General features: G+C 47.8%; 1 protein-coding gene across 1 annotated transcript in view; it reads right to left on the minus strand.

Annotated features, from left to right (window-relative positions):
* Adam19 (ADAM metallopeptidase domain 19) overlaps positions 1–23,865 on the minus strand; it is an 86,139-nt gene extending 62,274 nt beyond the window's left edge. Inside the window, exons 1-3 of the mRNA XM_050138661.1 lie at positions 23,613–23,865; positions 19,612–19,697; positions 15,660–15,730 (exon numbers count right to left, since the gene is read on the minus strand). Coding sequence (XP_049994618.1) covers positions 15,660–15,730; positions 19,612–19,697; positions 23,613–23,691 — 236 coding nt within the window. The 5' untranslated portion in view covers positions 23,692–23,865. The remainder of the gene's footprint in view (positions 1–15,659; positions 15,731–19,611; positions 19,698–23,612) is intronic.
* Positions 23,866–25,555: the final 1,690 nt, after the last annotated feature.

Below are 25,555 nucleotides of genomic sequence, written 5' to 3' on the forward strand. Positions count from 1 at the left end.
GAGTCTGAGATTCGCCTCGAGGGAGAAAAAGAAAAAATCAATAATAACATGAAAAAAAAAATAATTGAAAAGAAGCGGAGTGGGCCTTTGGGGGCGCGGCAGCCCGGCCCCCCGTAAACCCGAGCGGGGGGGGGGGGGGGGGGGGGGGGGGGGGGGGGGGAGCACTTCCCATTCAAAGAACACAAAGCAGAGTCTCTGTCAAATGACTGATCTTCAAGCATACTCCTAGAAATCTCTCCTGCTTTCCCAGCTGTATATTTTGTTAGAGGCAACAGAACCCAACTCAAAGGCAAAAGTGGAAGAATGAAATACTGAGCTGTTGTCTATCACCAGAATCCTCTGGAAGCCCAGATGTGGAAGGAGATCAACCTTAACACATCACTAATGAGCTATCTCAAACAATGAGGCCACTCAGGAATGCTAGATTCCAAACAGATGACGAAGATTTGAGTTCGCCTTGATCTAGACCAAATATTTATACAGTATCTTCTAGGTCTGAATTCCTCCCTTGTTCATCCATTCATCCCGTCTCCCTGTGTCATCCTCAAAGACTGAGCTCCAAATAACCTCTCAGGGAAGCTTCCTAGGACCCCATCACAGACAGAGTGCTCTCTCTCCTCTTGCTTTTTCAACATTTTACTCAACTCTGCTTTGTTATTGTCCCCCGAGAACAGAGCAAAGATATCTGTTCATGTCCCTCACAGCCCCTAGCATAGGACTACATACAGAGGTACTCGATCAAGAGTCCCTGAAATCAAAGGTCATCAAAGAGCAGAAAGTTAGCCAAGGCTCAAAGGGGAAATCTAGTTAACTGAGAGATAAATGGGTCATTCCTTATAAGGTGGTGTGTGTGCATATGTGTGTGTGTGTGTATGATGTAATATATATAGCAATTTTAAAAACACTAAAACATGCCACACCATGTATAAACCTCAAAAACATTAAGCTAAGTGTAAGACCCAATGAGAAAAGAGCACAGAGGCTAGATGGGATGGTACATCCTTGTAGTTCTAGCACTTGGGAGGTGGCAGCAAGGAAGATCCAGAGTTCACGGCTAGCTTTGGCTACATAGTGAGCCCAGCCCAGGCTGCATGAGAAACTGTGTTGGAGGGATGGGTGGGAATAGATGGAGGGGGGAGAAGGGGAGAAGAAAAAAGGAAGGAGGAGAGCAGGCCAGAGGAGCAGGGGAAGGAGAGAGGAAGAGAAGGACCTATTTTCTAATAATCTGATATGAATCACCCAGATTAGGCAAATCTAGAAAGAGCAGGTTGAGGTCTGTGACTTATAGACTTACATGGAAAGCGGCAGGAAGGACTGACTCAGCAAAGCATCACAAATTAAGTAGCTCAAAAACCAGAAGTTTATTATCATAGTCTGGGGTTCGAAGGCCCCATGCTCCCTCTAATAGCTGTTACCATTAAGCGGGGGGTGGGGGGGCATTCCCCTCCTGGTTTTGCCTTATGGCACTGGAACTCAGTTCTTTGCATGGCATTTTTTCATGAGCATGTCTGTGTCCTGACTCCCCTTCCTCCAAGGAATCTGGCCACACGGTCTTAGGAGTCCACCCTATTCATCTTGACAAAATACATCTATGACTCAACTTCCAAATAAGATTACCGCAAGTAACCGGGAACTCAGGCTCCATTGTAAGGATGTGGGCAGATAACAACTCAATGCACTCTGCAACACTGCTCACTGGTTCTTCCTGGAGTGACGGAAATGTCCCTAAGGTTAGATTATGGCAGAAGTTGCCTAAATAAAAAACACCAAACTAGTTGCTTTCAGTGGCTACATACAGCAGGTATGGTGTGATGCTATTTGAAAATGAAGGTAGATGAGCCTGGGTTTCAGAAACTACCATGGGTGGGAATGTATGAAGAAAGGATGTAAATATGTAGAGAGGCTAAAGGTAATTCGCCTTCATGCACACATGTGTTACTTGTAAGCTCCCTTGACTTGGGTCTTACCTGTCAGGGAAGCACCCTCCAAACAGTACAAGTGCACTACCCATTCCAGCACTGCTTATACAACCTTAAAAAGAAAAGGCAGGCACAGCCTGAATGCCCACTGCTAAGAGGAGATGAAATTAACCCAGACATCTTGGGTATTGCTAAATCTGGTTCCTGATCGTTGTTCTTCACCATTGACTTGACAGGAATGGGAATTGTTGAGGAGATAACCTTCTGGGCAAATCTAGAAGTTTCCAGGAATGTTTAACTAAGGAAGGAACTGAGGTTCCATAAGGAATAAAGAGGGGGGAGAAAAAGGAAGAAGATGGGCTGGGGTCCTGAACTGAATAAAAAGGAAAGAGGAGGCAGAAGAAAAGGGAAGAGGAGGAGGACGAGGATAAGAGGAGGAGGACAAGGAGGAGGAACAAAGCTGAGCATCAACCAGCGTTCATTTCTCTCTGCTTCCTGGCTACAGACCCAAATGTCACCACCTCATGCTCACTTCATGATGTCCTACCATGGTTAACTGTATCCTCGCAGACTGAGAGCCAGAATAAATCCACGCTCAACTTGCTTCTTCCCAGTTATTTCATCACGACATTGAAAAAAGCAATTAAAACCAGCAGGTATTTGAGGACTTACTGAATTATTTTTGTGAACTTGATCATTTTTCAGTTTAAGAACTGTTAAAAGTTCATTGTGAGGAACTAGAAAAATAACTTGGTGATTACTATCACTAATTGCTCTTTTAGAGGACCCATGTTCAATTCCCAGCACCCACACAGTAGCTTAAAACCAGTCCCAGGAAACCTAGTGCCCTTCTTCTGGGCTCTCTGGGCACTACATACACATGGTATACAGACATGAATTCAGGTCAACGGTCACATGCAAATAAAATTTTGTGTGTGATATATTTAGTCAGTATAGCATAAAAACATTTTAAATGATCATAAGTGCATATGGAAACATATTCCTAATATACACTCACACTCGACCATACACAAGTGAAATGCTACAGCCCTCGGGGAGATAGCAATGGAGGGAAAAGTATGATTTATCAAATTTTTAGAGAAAATTTAAACATAACTACCATGTGATCTTAAAAAACTGTTGATAGTTATCAATCCTATAGAAACATCTACCAAATACTTAAAGTCTTCACACGCCTATTACTGTAGCATTATTTATAGTAAAAAGAAATCAGAGATTTGATTCTTCCTTAATAGAAAAACAGAAAGTTTCGATCCACCATAATCACTATGGAATCCTATGTCTTTATCAAAAAGAATAAAATAGGGCTGGGTAGGTAATTAGTGGGTTACATCACTGGCTAACTGCAAACATGAGGACCTGAGTTCAAACCCCCAGCACCCATGCAGAAAACCTAGCAGAGATATGCATGCCTGCAAACCCAACATTGTAGGCAGAAAAGAGAAAGAACTTCCTGACCAGCCAGCCTAGCCTGAACAGCAAGCTTCCAGTGCAGTCAGAGACCCTAGGAAGATAATAAAAGATAGCACCCCAAATCCTTCTAGTTTAGAAACAAAAGAAAGATGCTATGTTTGAAAGAAAATGCCCCCAAAGGGAATGGCACAATTTGAAGGTATGACTTTGTTGGAGAAAGTGTAGCCTTCTTAGAGGAACTGAGTCACTGTGGGGGTGGGGACTTTGAGGTGTCCTATGTTCAAGCAATTCCCAATGTCACAGTTCACTTCCTGTTCCCTGCAGATCAAGATATAAAACTCTTAGCTCCTTCTCTAGCAACAATGTCTATCTATATGCCACCATGCCCCACCATGATGATAATGGACTCTGAAAATATAAGCCACCCCAATTAAATGTTTTCCTTTATAAGAATTGCCATGGTCATGGTGTCTCTTCACAGCAATAGAAACCCTAACATTCTATAAAGTGTAAGACAGAAGATAGCACTCAACATCCTGCTTGAGCCTTCTTATTTATATACATGGATTCATGCACCCATACATATACCTGCACTACTACACACACAACACATACCAATTGTAGAACACACATGCTCATGCATACACACACACACACACCACTACAAATGGGTTAATGTGGAAAACTCCTGATGACAAATGTCTTTGTTTGCTACCTAACTGCTGTGATCAAGACCATAAACAAAAGCAACCTGGGAGGAAAGGGTTAATTTCAGCTTCCACCTAGAGTACCTATGAAGGGAAGTCAAGGAATGAACTTCAGACAGGAACCTAGAGACAGGAACCGCTGCATAGACCCCAGTGGAATGTGCTCACTGGCTCGTTCTTCATGGCTTGCTCAGTTAGCTTTCTGATACAACACAGGACTGCCTATCAGGGATGGCGCTGCCCATAGAGGGCTGGGTCCTCTCACATCAATTATTAATCAATAAAATGCTCCACAGGCCAATCTGATGGAGGTAATTTTTCAGTTAAGCTTCCCCCTTCCCCTAACTCTAGTTTTTACTAAGTTGACACACAAACTAGCCAGCACAACAAATAACTTTAAAGTACGAAATCATACTTTAAGTATGATCTCATTTAAAAAAAAAAACCCAAAACTTTAATAGTTATATAGCTTTGGCCTAAAAACAACATCAATTGTTTTGATAATCCCCATGTTGTATTTCCAAGTGAAATAATATAGGTCATAAACTCAAGGGCCCAGTAGGACTCCATTTGGGTAAATACACAGAGTTAAACAAATCTATGTCAAACACGAAGTTCATGGTAAGTGCTCAGACCCTGGGCTGTTTGTTGTTCTCTTAAGGTTGATAGCCTGGCGATAAAGGGACCCCCAGAGTCCAGAACAGCCTCCAACTTCTCCCAAGTCCCCAGTTTCCCTGAGCTCTGCAAGGGTCCATGTGAGGCCACCGGGCAGTTGACAGCTTCCTCCCATTCAGTTTTCCCTGGCTCCCAATGAAGGGCAGCCAGAAGAAATAAGCTGGAGACAAAAGATGAGGTGCACATCCTTCCTGGCTATGCAGGCAGCCCTGGCTGAGGGCCCAAGGAAGAGACAGAGCCGGAACTGGAAAGCCAATCCCAGCCGCCTTATCAGGTAGGTTCAGGCCTCACCGTGAGGTCCTCCAGACTGATTCTACAGGCCCAGAGAAAGGTACAGTTGGGCCTACACAGGACACAACTGTTGCATTGCATGTTTGAGATATAGTTAGGTCAAACTGGGCATGGCGGGAGAGCAGAAGTGAGTTTCCTCCCGGGGGCAGCGGGTTTTAAGGTCAACTCTTGTTACATTGAGGAATCAACTCTGGGGAATTCCCTCTTACATCATTCTGCACTGTTTTTCTGACCCTGCAAAATACAAACAATAGCGGCTATTTATTGCCATCTCACAGCACGCCAGGCTCTGAGAGTTCCTTAGGGGCCATCATGTTTCTATGCATAGCCACCGCTATTTAGCTCCATGCTATGGATAAGAAAAGTGAGACTCACAAAGGTTACAGGACTTGGTAAAGCTTACACCTTGTCTTAACATCTCTTCTTGCTACTCTGACAAAAATACCCTTAGAAAAGCAACTGGAGGGAGAAAAGATTTTATTCTAGCTCACAGTACAAGGGGTGCATCCATCATGGTAGAGAAATCAAGGCACGGGGAGTTTGCAGCCATCACATTTAAGAAAATAAACTGGAGACAAAAAAAAAATTGTCCCCATCACAAGAAAACCAAGGACAATGAATGCATGTCACCACTTAGCTCTTCCTTTACTAACACAGTTCATAGGGAATGGTCCCACCCATGGTGGGTAGGCCCTTCTACCGCAATCTAGATAATCCCCATAGGCAGGCTCTGAGTCCTGTCTCATGGGCCATTCTAGACTCAGTCAAGGTGACACCAGCCATCACACACTTACAGAGACAAGGAGCCAGGCTCTGGCCCATGCCAGCCTGTATTACCCCAGTCCCTTACACTGGCATTCTAATTCTAATCGGGGTTTGAGAAGACAGAAGGCATGGTGTTTGGAACGGGAATTGTCTCCACAGTCTCTCATATTTGATCCCCAGTTAGCAGAAATATTGGGGAAGGCTTAGAAAATGTGGTCTTGTTGGAGGAGTGTGTCAGTGGGGTGGACTTTGAGGTTTCAAAATCCCTCACCAGACCCTGTGTTGCCCTGGCTCACTCTCTCTGCTAGCTGCCTGGGGATCAGATGAGAGTTGTCATCTACTGCTCCAACACATTATCTGCCCAGCTGCCAAGTCAATGCCAGCCATGATGACTATGGACTAACCCTTGGAAGCCGTAAGCAAGCTCCCAATTAAATCAATCTCTCTCCTCTCTCTCTTTCTCTCTCTCTCTCTCTCTCTCTCTCTCTCTCTCTCTCTCTCTCTCTCTNTGCCTGGCTTTAAATGCCTCTTTTTAAAAGTTGCCTCTGTCGTGGTGTTTCATCACCGCAATGGAACAGTAACTGACCCAGAAGGAAAGTGGAAAGACATGGTAGAAATGGTGTGTTCATTTTCACCAAGAAGAGTTCAAAGCACACCGAGCCAGGGAAGACAAAATAATTCCTTGGTTAAGAGGTTTGGATCATAGGGGACAGTTTAACCAGTCAACAGTTTGCTGGACAAGCATGAAGACCCGAGTTCAGTCCTCAGAAGCCATGCTTTTAACAGCACATATGGGGGCAGGGGCACAAGTTTGCAATCCCAGTGCTGGGGAAGTAGAGGCAGGTGGAGTCCTGGCCTACTTGGTGAGCTGCAGAACACAGGCCTTGCCTCAGAAAAAAACCAAAAGAAAACAAATAAACCAAGATGCCCAGAGGAACGACACCCGTGACTGACCTATGGATTCTACACTCACTATGTGAATGTGCACAAACATGTATCTCTACACACAAAGAGGAAGAGAGACAGGCAGGCAGGTGGGCAGGCAGGTAGGAAGACCCACAGACTGACTGACAGACAGACAGACAGGCTCACATCTATCTCTATGCCTCTCACCCAGGTGACCTTGAAAAAAAATTAGACTATTTCAGGAACCCCTTCTGCAAACAGACTAACACAGGTCCCTATATTCATACAGTGACTGAGGTGGTGGCATTGAGCAGCTATGTAAAGGCTGCAGACGGGGCCTCTTATGCAGGCATCTGCAACACTGGTGATTACTCCTAGTGATCTTCATCCCTCTATTCTCCAGCAGAGAGGCCGTCAGAAAGGTTGTCACGGAAATTAGGCAAGACTGATAAGCAACAACCACATGGCTTTCTCAAGATGTTTTGTTCTTGTCAGTTTCTCACTGGCAGTGCCTTGCATCAACAGGATTCTCAGAAAGTATGTTCTAGGAGGAAGCGATAGACACAGGCATGGATGCCCGGGTAGAGGCTGATGTAGGAGCATCAGTCAATGAAGGACATTTTGGACAACTTAGTACAAAATCCTTTCTCAAAATAAATAGTAAAAAAGAAGACTGAAGGCACAGCTCAGTAGCTGAAAACTAGCCTGGCATGTGAGACTCTAAGTTCAGTTCCTAGTAGTGCACACACACACACACACACACACACATACACACACAGAGAGAGAGAGAGAGAGAGAGAGAGAGAGAGAGAGAGAGAGAGAGAGAGAGAGAGAGAGCGCGCCAGCCTGGCATGAGAGTCTCTAAGTTCAATTCCCAGCAACACACACACAAGCATTCTAACTCCCTGGGGACCCTTAGAAGGCCACTTGACCCAAGTTATGAACGCAGAGACTGTCTGGCCCAATCACCTCACAAAATCATGCCTACCTAGCACCTACCTAACACCTCACCTTAAGGGGTTAGGATTTCAATACACGAACTTGAAAGAGACATACGCCTCAAATCCTTGATGATTACACAGCCGGCTTATGCACAGTGTAGTTGAGACTCTGGCGTGCACAGACATTCTATCAGACATTCTCCACTTGTTCTGCACAACATTGGAACTGTAAAGCGAAACAAATCTGTCTGTGAGCTGCAGTGGGAAACTACATCCCAGAACTTCCAGGTCGTTCCAGGGCAAGGCACCTAACCCAGCACTCAGAATTCTTATGCACTCACGCATTCATTTTCCTGGATGGAGTCAGACTGGTTCTATTCTCTGTATTTCCCACCCTCAAAAAAAGTCTGCAAAAATTCTCAGATACCCACAGGCAGCTCTCGTCAAATTCTGTCCTCCCCACCCATCCATCCAGCTGCTTCCTTGGCACCAAGTCTCGCAGGATTAACTGCAGGGAACCGGGAGCCCAGCTGCATGCAGGCTTTGCGAAAACATTTTGAATACTTGAGATCTGCCAAATACTTGGTTAAAGTGGGAGATCCTTTAATTTCTTGGGCCATCTGTATTTTAAGTGAAATGTAATCCATATGTCTGCAATTCATTTAAATGCAACTCGGCAAAGCCCGCTCTGCTAAGGGCACTGGGACACCGGCTAAACCTTTCCCAGCATCTCGTTGACCCAGGATTGAATTTTGCCAACAACCAATGAAATTTCTGACCACATAGGGCCAAAGAGAGGTGTCCTTTACCCTGAGTCAGATTCAAAGTCTGTCCCTGGTGTGAGAAGACACTGGGATGGAGCACGCTGGCAGGCGCACTATGCTTGGCTCTTGTTTGAATTAGCTGAATATTCCTAGGAGAACTCCATGTAAGAAAAGTGTGGGAATGAGAGAGTTGTCTGTTGACGAAAGCCCTCTGCCTGATGATTGGCCACTCCTGTTTCTTTATACCATCCAACCAGAGCGAGGGGAAAGGAAGACAATGAGAAAACTGGTAACGAATGGCTGTTGGCTGGTGTGGCAGTGGCTCACGCTTGCAATATCATTTCTCAGGAAGCGGAAGCCAGAGGATTGCCATAAGTTTGGTGACATCCTGGTTATCGAGTAAGACCCAGCCTTTAAAAACAAAAAATAGAAAGGAAGGAAGGAAGAAAAGAAACAGGAAAACAGAACAATGCCGAATTACTTCATTTTCTAGGGTGACAGAAACAAAGTTAATCTCCTTCCCTATGATATCTGAACTGTGAAGAAAACATACTGTCAAAAGTCACAATGGATATTAAGGCCCCTAAAACTCTTACCAGTGCAAAGCTATGGGGGTATTTAAGGGTATTTAAACTCCCAAAGCTCTAAGTGCCCAAGTTCTCCATTAATAATGACAGCACAGAATAACACAAATATCGGTTGTTTTTGATGAGCCTTGTACCCTTGGGATCAAAGGATGTTGCTCTTTGTTCGTTGTTGTTGCTGTGTTGTGTTGGTTTTTTTGCAACAGGCTTTTACTAGGTAGCACTGGCTATCCTGGAACTAGCTCTGTAAACGAGGCTGGCCTCAAATTCTCAGAGATCCATGCTGCCCAAGTGCTGGTATTAAAGGCCTATGCCACCACTGCCCAACTGCCACTCCCTTCTTGAGACCAAATCTAAGTGCCCCTATGGTTTGAACTCAAGGTGGGAGAGTATACTCAAGAGAGGAGAGTTCTAAAGTACACTAGGGGAACTAGTGGAGGTAAGGTCAAGGATGGGCTGGCACTTAGCTTCTTTTGTTTGTTTTTGAGACAGGGTCTCCTTTAGCTCAGAGAGCCTCAAACTCGGTGTAGTCAAAAACGACCTTGAACTGCTGACCTGCCCTCCTTCACCTCTGGTACCTTGGAATTATAGGGGGCACCACCATGGCCAGCCTACATCCTGCTAGAAATGGAATTCAGGGCCTCAGGCACGCTAGGCCAGCACTCAAGGAACTGAGTTAAGTACCCAATCCTCACTTGCTGTTCTTGAAGGTGACCTTATCATACAGTGATTTTGCCCCCGGGCTCACTCGGTCTTGGGGTGAACAGGTCAGTGGACCCTCTCTTAGAAAAAGCAACCAAGAGGGAAGAGGGTGCACAGCTCCCTAGAGAAGTGTGTTTCCTAAGAGTCCATCTAATTGTGTCGCTCGTAAGGTTTGCCAAACACAGTCCCTGGGTTAATGGCTGTCTTTGAACAGAGGGTAAGTCACAGGGAAAAATATTATGGATGCATGCCACCAAATTACAGGCTGTGGACAGCAGCCTGTAATTTCTACCCTGTAATTGCCCTCCTGCTCTTTCTGCTGCTTGAATGGGTGAGTCCTAAGCTAACAGTTCACCCCAACTTCAAGGACAAGGTTTGAGGCAAGGCTTCTCATCATCCTGCTGCCCTCTGTGGGGGGCAGGGGGATCTCCTGAAGCAGGAACTTCCTGTTTCCACGTACACAGTGCCCTTTAAATAGGTAATACAAGAAGACTCTTGAAGCCCGACTCAGACAAAAATCCCATTTTATACAAGAGAAAGCTGAGGCTGAGGAGGGTGGGCAGGAGTGTCCGCCAACTCCACATCATCCCCCTGAGTGGATGTGTGCGTCACAAGTGACTGCCTCCCAACAACTATGCAATGTTCCCAAATTATGCAGCGTGTAAATATTAGATATCGTAAATAACATCACAGTGCTTTCCTGATACAGAGTAGCATAGTTTTCATGGCAGTCAGGTGTATTAGAAAAATGTTACTGTAAAAAAAGAACTGTTTCTAGGGTAAAAATCTCTTTTCTCGGGGCTGGAAATACGGCTCAGAGGTTAAAAGCACTGGGTGCTCTTCCAGAGGACCCAGGTTCGAATCCTAGCACCCACATGGCAACTCCCAACTGTCTGTAACTCCCTTCCAGGGAATCTGACACCACCGAGGATACCATGCACACACACGGTGCTCAGGCATACATGCAGACAAAACACCCACGAACACACAATCAAAATAATAATCTTTTAAATTTTTCTTTTCTCCCCCAGCTACCCCAGGAGTCTGTGTATCCGCTTCCCTGCAACTGCCCATGACAGGATCCAAGTTCTCATAGGCACAGGAAGGGTCTAGAAAATCCCCACCAGGCAGCAGTGAGCTCTCCGTGTGAGCAGGAGGCCTTCACAGCTTTACTGACTTGGCACCGCTGTGTGTTTCACAATGAGCATGTCCCGGTTGTGCCATTTGCAAATGGTGGAGCAAGGAATAATAACAGCTGTCCTTTACTGAGTGTGCAATACAAGCTAGACACCGAATTAGGTCCTTTATGCCCACCACAGCACCCCAGCCTCCTTGTGGTTCTGTGAGACAGGACGGTGATTACAGGACTGGGTGAAGGGACCGAGACTTAAAGACACCACGTAGTTGCTAAGTGGTAGAGCCAGCATCTGAACGCAAGACCCAACGCGAAGCCAAGTGCTCATTTTCTCACGGGGGTCATTTCTTTTTTTGCCAGTACCGCGCAGAAAGGGCGCTGTGACCAGTCACGGGGAGGGCACCGACTTATCCTGAGCTGCTTCGAAGTGGAGAAAATGCTGCCCAGGCTGCTTGCTGACTCTGCTGAAGTTCCGTCTGCCACGTCCTATCTCCCGGCCCCTCCCCCTGCTCCTCGGTCCTCACCATTCTTGGCAATGATCTCCCCATGTGTGAATTCCATTAAAGGCCTGCTCATTGCTATTTCGGGCTGTGCATTAGCAGCAGGACTTTGATTTGATGGGAAAAAGCCAGACACCTCGGAGTGATGAAAAACAAATTTCAATATCCTCCTGCTCACCATCATCCCAGAAGCCCTCGCCCATGGCTCCTGGGAGGACAATGCAGCCAACGTGTGGGGATGCTGAAATCGTCACCATCTCCGGGACCTCTGAACTTGACCATTCCCTCCTGAAAACCGGCTCCCGTTTCCCTCCTTCAGGTCGCCACTCCAATTCCCCAAGGTCATTCCTGAATACTGTTTATCAACATCTGTTCCCTTCCACCCCCTGCTCTTCCTGAGCCCCCAGTGTTTTGCTTCCTGTATAAGGTTCTTCCCGTCGGATACACTGTACACTAACTCTTCACTTGCTGTTTTCTCTCCACTACGCTGGTAGAACTCTTTTTTCCACAGTTCCATCCCCCAGCACCTACACAGTTCACAGAACTCACAGGTGACCACAGGTTGGAAGAGCAAAGGAATCTACCAAGAGGGTCAAGGAACACAGGGCTTGGGAAGTTCCTGAGCACAGGGCCTAGATTCCCTAGACGCCACAGCAAGAAAGAACTGTTAACACAGTAACTTGAAAACTCGGGGGAAAAAAAAACATCTCTCTGCAGAGCTGTTTTGAATCTAGGCTGGCCGGCTCTGTGAATGGGAGGCTTGGGGAAATAAACTCACCAGGAAGTTGTGTGCAGTTGGAGTCCATTCAGCTCCATAACACGTGTGCACAAACAAAAAGCCCCATTTGGATGAAAATAGCAGGAAGTCCTTCCCCAGGGACACCTGGTGAGGTCACAGGCCTTGGCTCTGCTGCTTCCATCCTGGTCAGGTCTCCAGGCTCCAGAACTCACTGGGGCCAGGAACCGTATCTAGACCCTCAGGCCTCCCCGGGAGTTGCTGGCCAGGCCCACACAACAGGGCACACCTGTGAGAAATCCCCAGCGCTTCAGTAAGGGTACTAAAAGCCACAACAGGGGCCTGCTCAGTAAAACTTTGCTTTCCTGAGCTCAATCCTAGAAACCACATTAAAAGCCAGGCACGGAAATGGGTCCTGGTAATCCTAGAGATACAGGCAGATCCCTGGGACTCATTGGCTAGCCAGACTAGAGTGAACTCCAGGCCAATGGGAGATCTTGTTTCAAAATGAGGTACGCAGCGTTCCTGAGGAGTGACAGCTGAGGTAATCAATCCCCTGACCGCTGAGTCTAGTTGCGCACGCACGCACGCACGCACGCACGCACGCACGCATGCGCACTTAAATTTTAAAAAGTTTAAAAAAAATCACTCTACCCGATATTCCATGTGCTCACAGCATCCATCCCTCACAACCAGCCCCATGAGGTGGCCATGACTACCCTCGTCCCCGTCTCAGCAGCTGGCCCTGAGTCACATGTCACAACTTCAGATCCAAGCCAGCAACACAACCGATTTCCTCTCAGCCGCTTCACACACTTGCTGAGAGACTTTAGGCAAGCGCCTGTCCCTTTCCGGGCTGAGGCTTCTGTACCTGTGCACGAGACTGCAGCATTCCGTGCGTGGCCTCTAAGACGTCTTCCTGGCCTAACTTCTTAGATCTTTTGTAGAAGTCCCAACACAGAAGGACAGGACTGAGAATCCCCCGCTTGGCAGATCCGGCTAGGGATCTGCCCCTGACCGCCGCATCAGTTCCACTAGCTGGAGGAAGGTTAAGGGTAACAAGTTCCATGCGGGGTAAACCACACAGACACAGGTGACAAGGAGCAGAGCCAGTAAGGAACAAAGGAGATCCCTGAGAGAGACCCAGCATAAGCGAGCCTGCCCTGGGCCTTTTTTTTTTTAGGACCACAGTGTCAGATTCAAAGAGAAGCCCTGGGCAAAGAGGCACTTCCCACTCCAGGAACCCAGGCCTATCCCNGTGAACTTGTCCTGTGCAGAGTTAGATCGGGGTTTCCCTCTAGTCGACTCACCCAGCTCCGGACATCTCACGCTGAAGCCCAGACAACCCAGAGGAAGGCTGATTCACCCCAACAAATGGTGCATCATGCAAGACAAAAGAAAAATTCCCAAAGGATGAACCATATAGATTAGGAAGAGACCAGTCATTCCCAACCCTTCAAAAGGACAGCTCCTGACATCATAGATACCATGGATATCCACGGATACTACAGCTGCCATGATGGGGGACCTGTGCCATTTCTTATGAGAGAGTTCTCCAGTTCTAACAAGAATCCTGGCAGGGCGCACGCCTTTAATCCCAGCACTCGGGAGGCAGAGGCAGGCGGATCTCTGGGAGTTCGAGGCCAGCCTGGTCTACAAGAGCTAGTTCCAGGACAGGCTCCAAAACCACAGAGAAACCCTGTCTCGAAAAACCAATAAATAAATAAATAAAATAAAAAAGAACGCTGGTTTGGCTCAGGGGCCCAACATGGTGGCTATGCTAATCTTCCTGGTGTGCTGAAAGCCAGTGTCCCAGAGGCAGAAGGAAGAGGAGGACAGAGCGAGCCCTGTATTATGTAGCAATTTCCTCCATGATCAACCCCAGCTCTTTCAGACATAGGGGTGCTTGCGCTAGAGCAGTGGTTCTCAACCTGTGGGTCATGACCCCTTTTTTGGGGGGGAGTCACAGATCAGATACCCCACGTGTCAGATATTTGTATGATGATTCTGAACAGTAGCAAAATTACAGTTATGAAGCAGCAATGAAATAATTGTATGGTTGGGGTCACCCCAACATGAAGAACTGTATTATAGGATCGCAGCACTGGGAAGGTTGAGAACCCCTGCTCTAGAGGGGGTGAAAACATCCCATTCTGCTGGGAAGTTCATTAAACTGAAGAAGGAAACGACTAGAGGCTTCCAGGAAGTCCCTGAAACTGACCAGAATAGGTAGGTTCCCTCCCTCCTCAACTGTATATAAGTAGTAAGGACTAGCTCCCTCCCAAGGCTCAGCCCCGCCTAGCCATCTGGATGCTGCTCAGAGCAACTGAGTGAGCTGCCTGCAAGCAGCATGCAATGAACTCCAGACTTCCAGCTCTCATGAGCGGCTACCCTTGTTGGGCAGGCCTCGGTGAGGCTGTGTCTGGAGGTTACCCCTCACCTCTGTTACTGTAAGTAACCCCAGTAAAAATTACTGGTTCGCAGAGTTGGATTTTGGCGGCATCCTTACTTTGGTCTACCACCGGTAAGCAGATGTTTCCTCGCCTCTCCCCAAGAGTAGTGTCACAAAGCCCCCTGTCCCTGCACCAGTGAGTTGCCCTTTCACCACACTGGGGACTCCCCTGATCCTTTTCTGTCCGTGTCCAAAGAGCCCAAATTTGGAATAAACCCTTCTTCTCCCTTTCTACCCAGGCCAAGCAGCCATTCCCACCCTTTAGGATGGGGAAGGCTTTGCTCTGGCCCTTTCTTGGCAACAAGACTTCCATTACTCATCAGCTTCCAGGGTGTCTCGGAGGCTGCCAAGAGCGGGCGGGCAGCTCTCCAAGCCAAGCTTCCTTATCTCCAGCGTCTGTGTGGACAAGGAAAGCGAGACCATTGGTGAGGGAAATCTATCAAGGCCCTCAGAGTCCCTGGCCAAGTACAGAAAGCTCTAGGAGGCCAGGTGGAGTGGGGCTGAGGGAAGAACGGGCAATCAATTGATGGACACAGCGTCGGCCATTCATCCCCCTCATTCGTGAATCGAGACAGTTATGCCGGAAGGCAAATCAATGTGGGGATTCTTCTGAACCAGGCCGCCGCCCTGCATGAATGAGGTTAAGGAAAAGCTGGACCCGTGGAAGGCAGGAGGCTTTGGGCAATGCACTCCTCAGCAGAATCTTGGGTAGATGAAAGAATCGGGGTCAGAGGTGCCAAATCCCTGCCCAGCCTGGTGCTTCTCCCTGTCTTCCTCTAATCGCCTTCACTTCCTGCCTTGTCCTGGCTGGAGCAAGGACAGCAGCTGCTTCCAGTCCCTTCCCGCCCTTAAGCACACACACACACACACACACACACACACACACACACACACACACGCCTGCAGTGAACTCCAAGAAGCACCGGAAACACAGCCTAAGGAAATCCAAGCAGGATGTGAAGCAGCCCAGCAATCTCCCAGCGACCAAGAGACCAAGGGAAAGCTGTGTCTTGGCAAGATGCCCCACAAAGGGACCAAGGATGGAGAGCTTGGGGACCAGGCCACTAAACTTCTTCCTTCCTGTCGGTGACACCTGCATCAGACTGGCGTTGAAGGTGAGTGACAAAGGAAGGGAGCCGTTCACTTACTCGTTCTTCTCCAGGTCCAGGATCAGTTCTTGCCCTTCAGCCGTGACCCTGAGCTCCGCTGTGAGTGGATGCTAAAAACAACAATGAAAGGATGTCAGTTCCTGGAAGCAGGGGCCGAGGCTCCCAGGGCCCAGCACCAGATCTGACGCCGCGCCAGCACAGGGATCCTCCGGAAGCCCGCGAGGAAAGGTCACTAGCCTTTCCAGCCTAAGCTTGAAGTGACCTCAGTCCCAAAACAACTCAGATCTTCCCCAATCTGCTTTCCCCTAAGAAGCAAAGGAGAGAAACTCAAGCTGAGGTTCAAGGCTGAGCAGGTGCATATGCAGTCTGGTGAAGGCTCCCACGGAGAGACCTGATCCTCAGAAGTAAATTACCTGGAGGGTCAGACCCAGGGTTGATGCATAGGCTGACATCTGTGCTCCTGTGAACCTGGACATGTCACTAAGCCTCCCTACTTCTCTGTCTCCTCTTTCCTCACCTGAGGTGTTAGTAACCAATGTCACAAGGATCCTTGAGAACTGAATGAGAAAATGAATGTAACGAGTGTATCGTGGTGCCTAATTCAAAAGAAGCTCTCATCTTAACAAAATACTGAAGGGTCTTCTAGAGGGTAAGTTCTTTCATATTTTGTTTTATTTTATGTGAGCCCACAATTTGGAACTTCAATCATCTCAGGGGTGCCAACAAAGAGTATCACAAATTAGGGTTTTATAAGTCCAGAAGTAAATGTATTTTAAACAAACAGCAGCAATTTACTGATGGCCAGACACACCATACACCCAGTATAGATCACCTAAGACATGCAAATGGCCAGCAAGCATGAAGACTATGTTGAAGATCACGGGTACATGGGTAAAATCCCACTCTCCCCATGTAAAGAAAAAGAACAACCTTTAAAAAATAGGATATCCTAAACAAAATCAAAATGTAAATCACAATGTACATCACAATGGACACTCTCAGATCCTATGGCTGAGAACTTGCACTGAAACCATCTGTCTGAAAAGTAATTTGACAGTATGAACCAAAAGTTTTTAAATGTGTAAACTAACTCAGCAATATAAGACTATCTTTGAAAGGAACCAATGAGACTTACTACTTGCATTTAAAAAAAAAAACTTTTGCTGTGTATGTGTGTGCTATATGCACAAGTATGTGCATGCGCGCATGTGTGCACGTGTGGTATGTGCATTTGTTAGAGATGAAACCCAGGACTTCAAGCAAACACGCTGCAAACTGAGCCACAGCCACAGCCCAGCCTCATTCCCTTCCTTAATTCCTGTTCCTCTCATTCCCTGTTGGGATCTGGGCATTGGACTTGGAGATCACCAAGACCTCTGATGATCAAGTACCTCGTGCAATGCCTACTTCACCCTGTTGCCTCATCTTCAGAAGGGTTTGGAAGCCAGGATGCAGGGAGACAAATGGGTGCCTAGGCAGTTTTACTGCTGTCCAGGCTCCCTGTCTGAGGCACTGACTCAGCACAAGGCCAGTGCCTGCTGTGATTGCTGCCCATTTGTGATTTTGCCCTGGGGACTTCTGGTGTGCCCTACCCAGTCACAGGGAGGATCAAGGACACACAGCCCCAATGGGCATTTGAGTACATGACAAGAGAACTCCAGCAAATCCTTACCCAAGGGGCAGGCACCCATGTGACAGCCCACACAGAAACAGAAGGCTGGCACAGTGCAAGTGATACCATGTGCCCCACACAGAGACACAGCCTGCCACATGAGAGCTCGTATTTATTTTTGTGTAGGTAATCCAAAAATACTTCTGTTCCTGGAGGGTGCTCAGACAGGCTTAAAATCAGATGTTCCCTGTTTCCAGGGAACAGTTCAAGCAAAACAATGAAATTGCGTTTCTGTGAAGCTTCCCTTCCAACCCTACTATAGACGGCTTTCCTCCTGGAACGCCAATACTGCCTAAAGAAGGGTCAACATCATGCCTCCTGGCAAGTATGTGAAGGTGCCCACTGTTTGTACTTCCCTGAAAGAAGGACCCCAAATCCTTTCTGTATAGAGTGAAATTAAACAGACCTCCAGCTCCACGCCATCTGAGAAGCTTATCCTGTGTGCATGAATCATCCTAAAACATCTGTATCAGAGCCCATACATAGTCAGCGTGTCAGGAATGACTAATAAATCAGTGAATTACCCACATGTAAGTAAGAATCAGTGAATCAACCCACACTCTTTCTTCCCTTCTCTCTCTCCCCTCTCTCCTGCATTTAACAAATATTTATGGTGCCAGGCACTGGGCTGACTATCCCTGCAGAATACAATGAGCCACGCTCTGGGCAGACAATGGCTGGGAACAAAGACAGGATCTGGTCCTCCACTTTGTTTCTCAGGCTTTTCCTGAGGATGCCCAGCATCCAACATCTGGAGGGAACAAAGGAGCCTCTATAAAAAGTATCATGTCCATTCTTTGGCAATAATGGTGATGGATAAAATATCCAAAACCTTAAATTTAATAAGAACAATCAGCCTGAGGATGGTCATCTATTAATTTGTCTAACTTCTCCCGAAGCTATTTTCAGCCTTTCCTACTTTAGGACGGAATGAGTTCATACATTTTCCCCCCCTTTGCTTTCAGGGTAAAATGTTCCCTTCTTTTATTGTCCTGAAATTTCTCTGTAAGTCCCCTTCTTGTGCCCAAGCTGGTGAACTGGGGACTCGTCTGTGTGACTCTGCAGTAACTTACGGAATTCTGGGCATTTCTCATCTGTTTATCTTTCCAGATTCCAAGGCCACAATTGTCCAAGTCTTCCCTGACACTTCTTTCCCCAGCTTTAATCTTGTTCCTATCTGTTGCCCAATAAATTACAGGCCATTTGACCCCCTCGGAGATCATAGAAACCAGTCCTTCAAACCGGGCATGGTAGTGTCTATCCCTGTAATCCTTGCACTAGGAAGGCAAAGGAGGAGAGTCTCAAATTAGAGACCAGAGTAGGATATGTAGCAAGACTCTGCTGAGAAAGAGAAAGTCAGCACTTTTCCAAAACTCTGTTCCTCTTTATCCCTATTAAAACTGATTTTATAAAGTGAGGAAGTGCAAGTCATCTGTAAAGCAGAAGGTCCTGAACTACTGTCACGCAACCATCGGTTTTCCTTCTCTGCCTCACCACCCCTAACTCGGGCGTTCAGAACCAGAAGCAAGAACACCCAGGGTTCGCAGCCATGTTCCGACTGCCTGGATAGCACCTGTGCATCTTGCTAATGTCCTGGCCTGAGGAGCCCGTAGGACTTTCTAAAGATATAGAATCTAATTTGAGCACCCTAGCTTGCCTCTTATTAAATACGCTGAGCATGGCGGCGCGCGCGCACCTGTAATCTCAGCATTTGAGAAATGGAGGCGCTCATTCTCAGCTATGTAGTGAGTTAGAAGGTAGCCTGGGCTCCAGGGGGTTCTGCCCCTCCCTCAGAAAACAAAAAGATGAAACAAAACAAAAATGTCCATCAAGATCTGTGACAAAATCACATTTACACTAAATCTGTGACAGTATTTCTTAAAGATTTGTGTGTGTGTGTGTGTGTGTGTGTGTGTGTGTATGTTTTGCCTGCGTATACATCTATCTGAGCACTGTGTGTATGCCGTGTACCCTTTCAGAGGCCAGACACCTTTGGATCTCCTGGAACTGGAGTTACAGATGGTTGTGACCCACTGTGTGGGTACTGGAAACTGAACCCCAGTCCTCTACAGCAGTAGAAAGTGCTTTTAACTGCTGAGCCATCTCTCCAACCCCGGTCCCGTCATGATTACTGTGGGTTTTCAGCTACCCAACTGAAAGGGCTTGGGAATGATCTACACGCTTGTCATACAGTGAAGGAAAGCCCCTGCTAAGATATCCCAAACTGGCTCAGAGAAAGGTTAGGACAGAAGCTGTGGTGATGCCTAGGTGGCCCCATGTCATTCCGGCTTCTCCATCAGAGTTACTTGAAAGGCTTACCTTTCCTCTCCTGGGGTTTTCTGAAGTCCGCCACTGAGGTATTATAAGTTCATGCTGTGGCTGAGGCCCGCCTTCTTTGCTTCCATCTGCCAACACAAGACAGCATAACCCTAAGAATTCCAGACCTCCACAGCTCAGACCCTCAGTAGAGGGCATATGGCTCGAAACCCAAGTACTGCTCCAGCCCACTTCTGAAGCAATCCTTGCTCCCTGGAAAGTGTCAGAGACCTGCTGGGCTCTCCTTTGCCTTGGTGACAAAGTGATAAAGACAGCAAACAGGGTCTGTGTCCTTGCCAAGAGACAGGAAATGAGCAGACATTCTCAGGTGATGGTAACTGCCTTGGGGAAAAGTAAGACCATGTCACCGGATAAAGGGACACCTAGCAGGAGTCCTGTTTTAAACAGGATGGTCAGTACTGATGGTGTTTAATTGAGACCTCAGGAGCCAAAGGAAGGTAGTTGTGCAAAAAAAAAAAAAAATTGGGGGGAAGAGCAAAGAGTGGCAAGTGCAGAAATGGCCTTGGCCTTGAAAAGGAACAAGCAGGAAGGGGAAACAGTCTAGTAAGTCAGAGGACATGGGTAAATATGCCAAGCAAGGAAGGGAGACATTCTAGTAAATCAAAGGATGTTGGTAAGAAACATGCTAAGCAAGCCAGCTGGGGGTGTAATGGCACAAAGGCATGAAGAGGGTCTGGATTTTTATTATAAGTAGACTCAGAAGGTTCTGGATGTCTTAAAACACAAGAGCAATAGGATCTGTATTAGTTTTCTTTGCAAAGATGACTCTGGGCAGAGAGTGGAGGGTGGGGGTAAGGACAGAATGGAAGCAGCAGGCAGGCAGCAAGGCTGGAGGCACACAGGAGCCCTGGTGAGAGGCGACGGTGGCTCCCACTTGGACAGCATCCTAGAGAGTAATGATGTGGTGAGATTCTGGGTATGATCAGAAGGCTGAGCTCACGCTGGCCTCCACAGAGCTTTAGAGATGACTGTCACCTCCCTGGGAGGTCTGACAGGGCCACAGGTAAAGGTGACATGGCCCCCCACCTGCAAACCATTAGCGTTGAATTGCAAATCGTTAACCTTAGCTGTCTTCCCTGCAAGTTTGCAGTTGTATTTCATTTCCTAGTCTCCAAACTTTCTCACACCAGTTCTCTCTTCTCCTCGCCACCCTTGGAGGTAGCCAGCCAGTTCCCAAGAAAAGAGGCCCCTTTCGGCCAGAGAAGAGTCATTTTCAAGAAAAAGGGAAACCTTGTCGGGTGGGTGGTGGAGTATGCCTTTAATCCCAGCACTCAGGAGGCAGAGGCAGGTGAATCTCTGTGGGTTCAAGGCCAGCCTGGTCTACAAAGCGAGTTCCAGGATAGCCAGGACTGTTATATACAGAAACCATGTTTCGGAAAGACAAAGTAAAGAAGGAAGGAAGGAAGGAAGGAAGGAAGGAAGGAAGGAAGGAAGGAAGGAAGGAAGGAAGGAAGGAAGGAAGGAAGGAGAGAGAGACCTCAACACTAGTTACAGATCAAGCATTTCCTGGTTCCTAAGCAAATGAAGTCTCTGAAACAAGATAAACCCAAAGAGTCCCAGGGATGTAGCTGAGCAGTCCAATGTTCTGTCCCTTCTAGTCCAATCGCATCAACCACATGAGTAGTATAAAAGATGGCCTGCTGGACATTGTGGTACACATCTGTAATCTCAGCAAGAGGCTATAGTGAGTTCCAAGACCGCCTAGGGCTACACAGCATCCTGTCTCAGGAAAGAAATTTTAAAGGTGGTCGGAGTGGTGGGGTTACCATTGATTAAATTTCTTTTCAGATGACTAATGTGATATATTTGCAATCAAAACATATCCTTAAAAAGAAAACTCACGGGTTTCATTTACACTGGTACCAATCAGAAGGGATGGACTCATTCACGTATTTAGTCGGTACATTCTGAGTTACCAACCCTATGCTACTTACCATGCATGGGTCTTACGGTTCAGGGGAGAACCAGCCAGGCAGAGTCCCTGATCGTGACTGACAAGTCTGGACTCTTAAACAAACGGAGCGGTGTGGCGTCTAGGAGAATGTCTAAAGGTCTCAGGATCATAAAAAGCACTGAATGTAATCTCGAGTCTGAACAAACACGGAACAGTTTGAGAGACTCACAACCTGGACATAAGGCAGGACCCACGTCGTATTGTCTTTCCAGCACCAGAACTGGAGCGCTGTTTAATAAACCGATGGGCGACTTGGCTAGGAGAATCTCTGGCTTTATTTGCTCTTGACAGAAGGCCTGTACTCGATGAAGTCTAACATTATTAACTGTGGGCCTGTGATGGACAAGGATACAAGCGGCTTCAGGATCATGGGAGATAAGCAACAATCACGTGATTGATTCTGTCTCGGCCACGGGACTCCACCTCATCAATCCCCTGATCTCTAGGGTTCTGCTAATGATTTTTAACCAGTTTTACACATTCACCTCTGCCACCTCATAGAGAAAGTCATAAGTGGGAGAAAAAAAAAAACCCTCTGTTGCATTTGGATGAGAGCCAAGAGTTTAACTTTGGGGAAATTATATTTCTGTGGTCTCTTGGTAGAACTTACAGTCATTAAAATCATAGTTTTGGAAAGCTATGTCATGATTTGGGAAGTACTTTTAAAATGTGTGTGTGGTATGTTTCCAAATTCATCTGTATGTAGTCACAGGAAGACAAGAAGAGGGAAAGCAAAATATTAATAGTAACTGCTCATTTGGGGACCATAAGTCATTTTACTACCCGTGGATTTTTATTTCTTCCCAGGTCTACAGCCACTCGCCTGAGTGGTCTCTGGAACTCAGGATCCAGGGACTTCCTTGCCCTTTATACTTAATGTTAGAAGGAAAATCAAACTCCAACGAAAGAACGACCCCCCCCCTTCCTGTGTGAAGCCTTGTGCCTCGGTTTCCCTTTTGGTATAAGAGCTTGGAAAAAAGGTGGGCTGAAGCACACGGGGGGAGGGGGGGACCCTTGGGTCAGGCTCTCTCGGGAGCTGGGGGATGCAGCCTCCCCAGCCGGTACCCCGGTGTCACTAGCTTGGTTTGAAAATGCTGATGGTTGGTACAGCAAGCACCCCTCTGAGTCAGCCCAGCCCCCAGCTGCTACAGCACTAAAGCTAAGCTCTCCCGGGTCAGAATGACAGAAGCCAGGCATTGCCCCTCCGGGACCCTCTCTTCCGCAAAATCCTAGGAGAGTCTCTGAGGGATGGGGCCCGGGAGGGAGAGTGTCTGGGAAAACAGTTGTGAGAAAACAGATATTTTCCAGCTTCCAAACTGGAAGTGCAGAGCCCATCCCCTTTCTTCACAGATGGGGAAACTGAGGCCAAAAGGAGGCTGGCGTTGGATGAGGTGGAAAGAGGACCCTTATTTCCAGAGTCAGGAGGTCTTCAATGTGGGGCGTACTATACATATCTCGATAGTGAACTTCAGCATACGACCTGCATGATGGGTGTGCGTGGCCCTTTGATGGTCTTAAAGTAGGGTCGCTGCCAACGGGGGGGATGCAAAGTGTACAGACAGAGATCCAGTAAACCATCCTATTCTAATCTCTTGATTTTCTACCCCCCTGCCATGCATTTGCCCCGCAGCAGGATCCCAGGGAGTGGCTCCCCCACCGATTGTGTATAGGATGCTTGGGTGCTCCTCTGGGGATGCTCTGAGAGCAGCGGGCGCAAAATAGCGATGAGAGAGAGGGAGAAAGAGAAGAGCAAAGTAGGAAAGATGGGAAGGAAATGGAGAGAGGATCCACTGGTTTTTGATTGTTCAGTGCGAGCACAGATTCACGACCTCCCATGGCTCACCACATGAGAACAAAGCCTGGGCTCCAAGGCTTGGGGGTGGCGGCAGCGCTCACGCCCCAGGGAGTGGCAGAGCTCTCAGGGATAGCGGATAGCGGTCCTGGAGCTCCAGGCCTGCAAGCGCGACTCCCAGACCCCCAGGTCACCCACCCCAGCCACCCTACGACCCTGCTGTGCGCTGCCACTTACTTGTCCATCCCAGCGGCCAGTGTAGCTGGAGGGCTGCGGTCAGCAAGCAGAACCGAGCGGCGCCCGCGCGCCCGGGCATGATAGCAATGGCCCTCTCACTGTCCGTGATCACACGACCCCTGCCATTGCCTGCCCCCGGCCTAGCGCCGCAGCAGCGCTTTTCAAGCAACCGCTGGCCTGAAAGCCTCCCAGTCCTAGTCCTGCAGCCCAGACGCTCCGCCCCCAGCCCCTCAGGGTTCAGCCTGGAGATCGAGGAGGAGAGGAGGAGGAGGCGCCACGCGGGGGTGGGGGGTGGTGGCTGAAGGGATAGAAGTGGGAGGAGCGAGTGAACCTCCCCCCCCCCCCAGTCTCCCTGACTCAGGTGAAGTGCACCCAGGGGAAGGGATGTTCCAAATGAGTCCACTGTGAACTAGGAATGTGTTTAGGGCTGAGGAAGCCCTGGGTTCCAGTCCCAGCACTTCAGAATTGCAGCAGTGTGGAGCACCTAGCACTTAGGGGGTGGAAGCCTGAGGATCCAAAGTTCAAGGTTATCTTTTGCTTTGTGAGTTCGAGGCCAACCTGGGCTACTTGAGACACTCTCTAGATTAACAAAGATCATCAGCCTGGTCACCTGGAGCGGGTAGGTATTAGCATCTCCGTTTTTAAAGGAGGGAGAGGGGGAACAAACCTGCAAAAAACTAAGTCCTTGGCCGTTAGGGTCCCCATCTGCACTGTTACAAAGCCTAATTCAACCTGCCTTATTTGATGAACTTTGAACAGAAAGAGCGATAGCCAGAAGTGATCCATAAAAGATTGCTTAGTAAAATTTCAAGAGGAGGCGCTAAAAGCTGAGTCTGGCGCCCACACTTGTCTTTTCCTTTCCCCCAAACCTTTGGCCAGAGCCAGATACCATAAAGATGTCTGGTTGGGAACTCTGGAAAATGGTGGGTGGGCGGGATAACTGCAAAGATAGTTCACTGTGAGGGGATAAAAAGTGTAGTTCTTAACCATTGCCGGGGACAAGAACCGTGTGTGTGTTCTCCCAACTTGCTGCGGTGGAATAGCAGATAGTGACTTAGGGAGTGGCGCTTGGGTCACCCAGGCAACCAATGGTACGACTGGTATGAGGCAGAAAAGAATTGTTTGATGAGTCGTGAAAGCTGGAATTTCAAGCCCCGCTGTCATCTGGTCAGAATCTGATAACCTTTCTGCTTGTTTGTAAACAACTGTGTCTTCACCTGGCCCCTTCTTGGTCTGCACAGAGAGCAAGCTCTGGCGTCTTTGTCTCCTGAGGACGCCAATGCTCTGTGTGAACCCATCCCGGAGGACTCATTTAACCCTGTTGTTATCTCTGTGAGCACCATCTCCACGCGCAGTCACACCAGGGCTAGGGTTCCAACACGTGGGAGGGGAGCAACTTAATCCATCACACAGTGTCCTCTCCTTCCCCAAAGATCATGCTTTGCACATGCAAAACAAAAATGCAAAACAAGCAAACCAACCAACCATTCACCCTCTCACTGGTGTGGATTGACAGTCCAAAATCTCGGCTGAACAACGTCTCCCTTTGGGATGTCTGAGAAGGGTGTGGCTCATCCTTGACCAAAACTCCACTGTGAGCCTGTGAAAGTATAAAATTCCAAAATGGTAGTATTTCAAAGGGAGCAAATAATAATAATAATAATAATAATAATAATAGAATGGGATGGCAGGTACCAAGGAGTCCAACAGTTTAGCCAGGCCAAACTGGTTATCTGCCCTCTAGGTGACTTGGCACAACAGGATCATCCTTCAACCCCTTAGCTCTCTGCCAGAGCCAGAGTGTGAGTGGAGGAAGAGGAGGAGATGACCTTGCCTCCTAAAACACCCTTGCCCCGGGTTTGTGGGGGGAGTGGAAGTCCTGATCAACTCTGAAATGTCTTTAGGGCCGTTCTTCCCATCTCTTCAAGGAGAAGCAGGTAAGT

The sequence above is a fragment of the Alexandromys fortis genome, unplaced genomic scaffold, assembly GCF_014885135.2.
Source record: "Alexandromys fortis isolate MF-2015 unplaced genomic scaffold, M_Fortis_MF-2015_v1.1 scaffold_11, whole genome shotgun sequence".
Classification (NCBI taxonomy): Eukaryota; Metazoa; Chordata; class Mammalia; order Rodentia; family Cricetidae; genus Alexandromys; species Alexandromys fortis.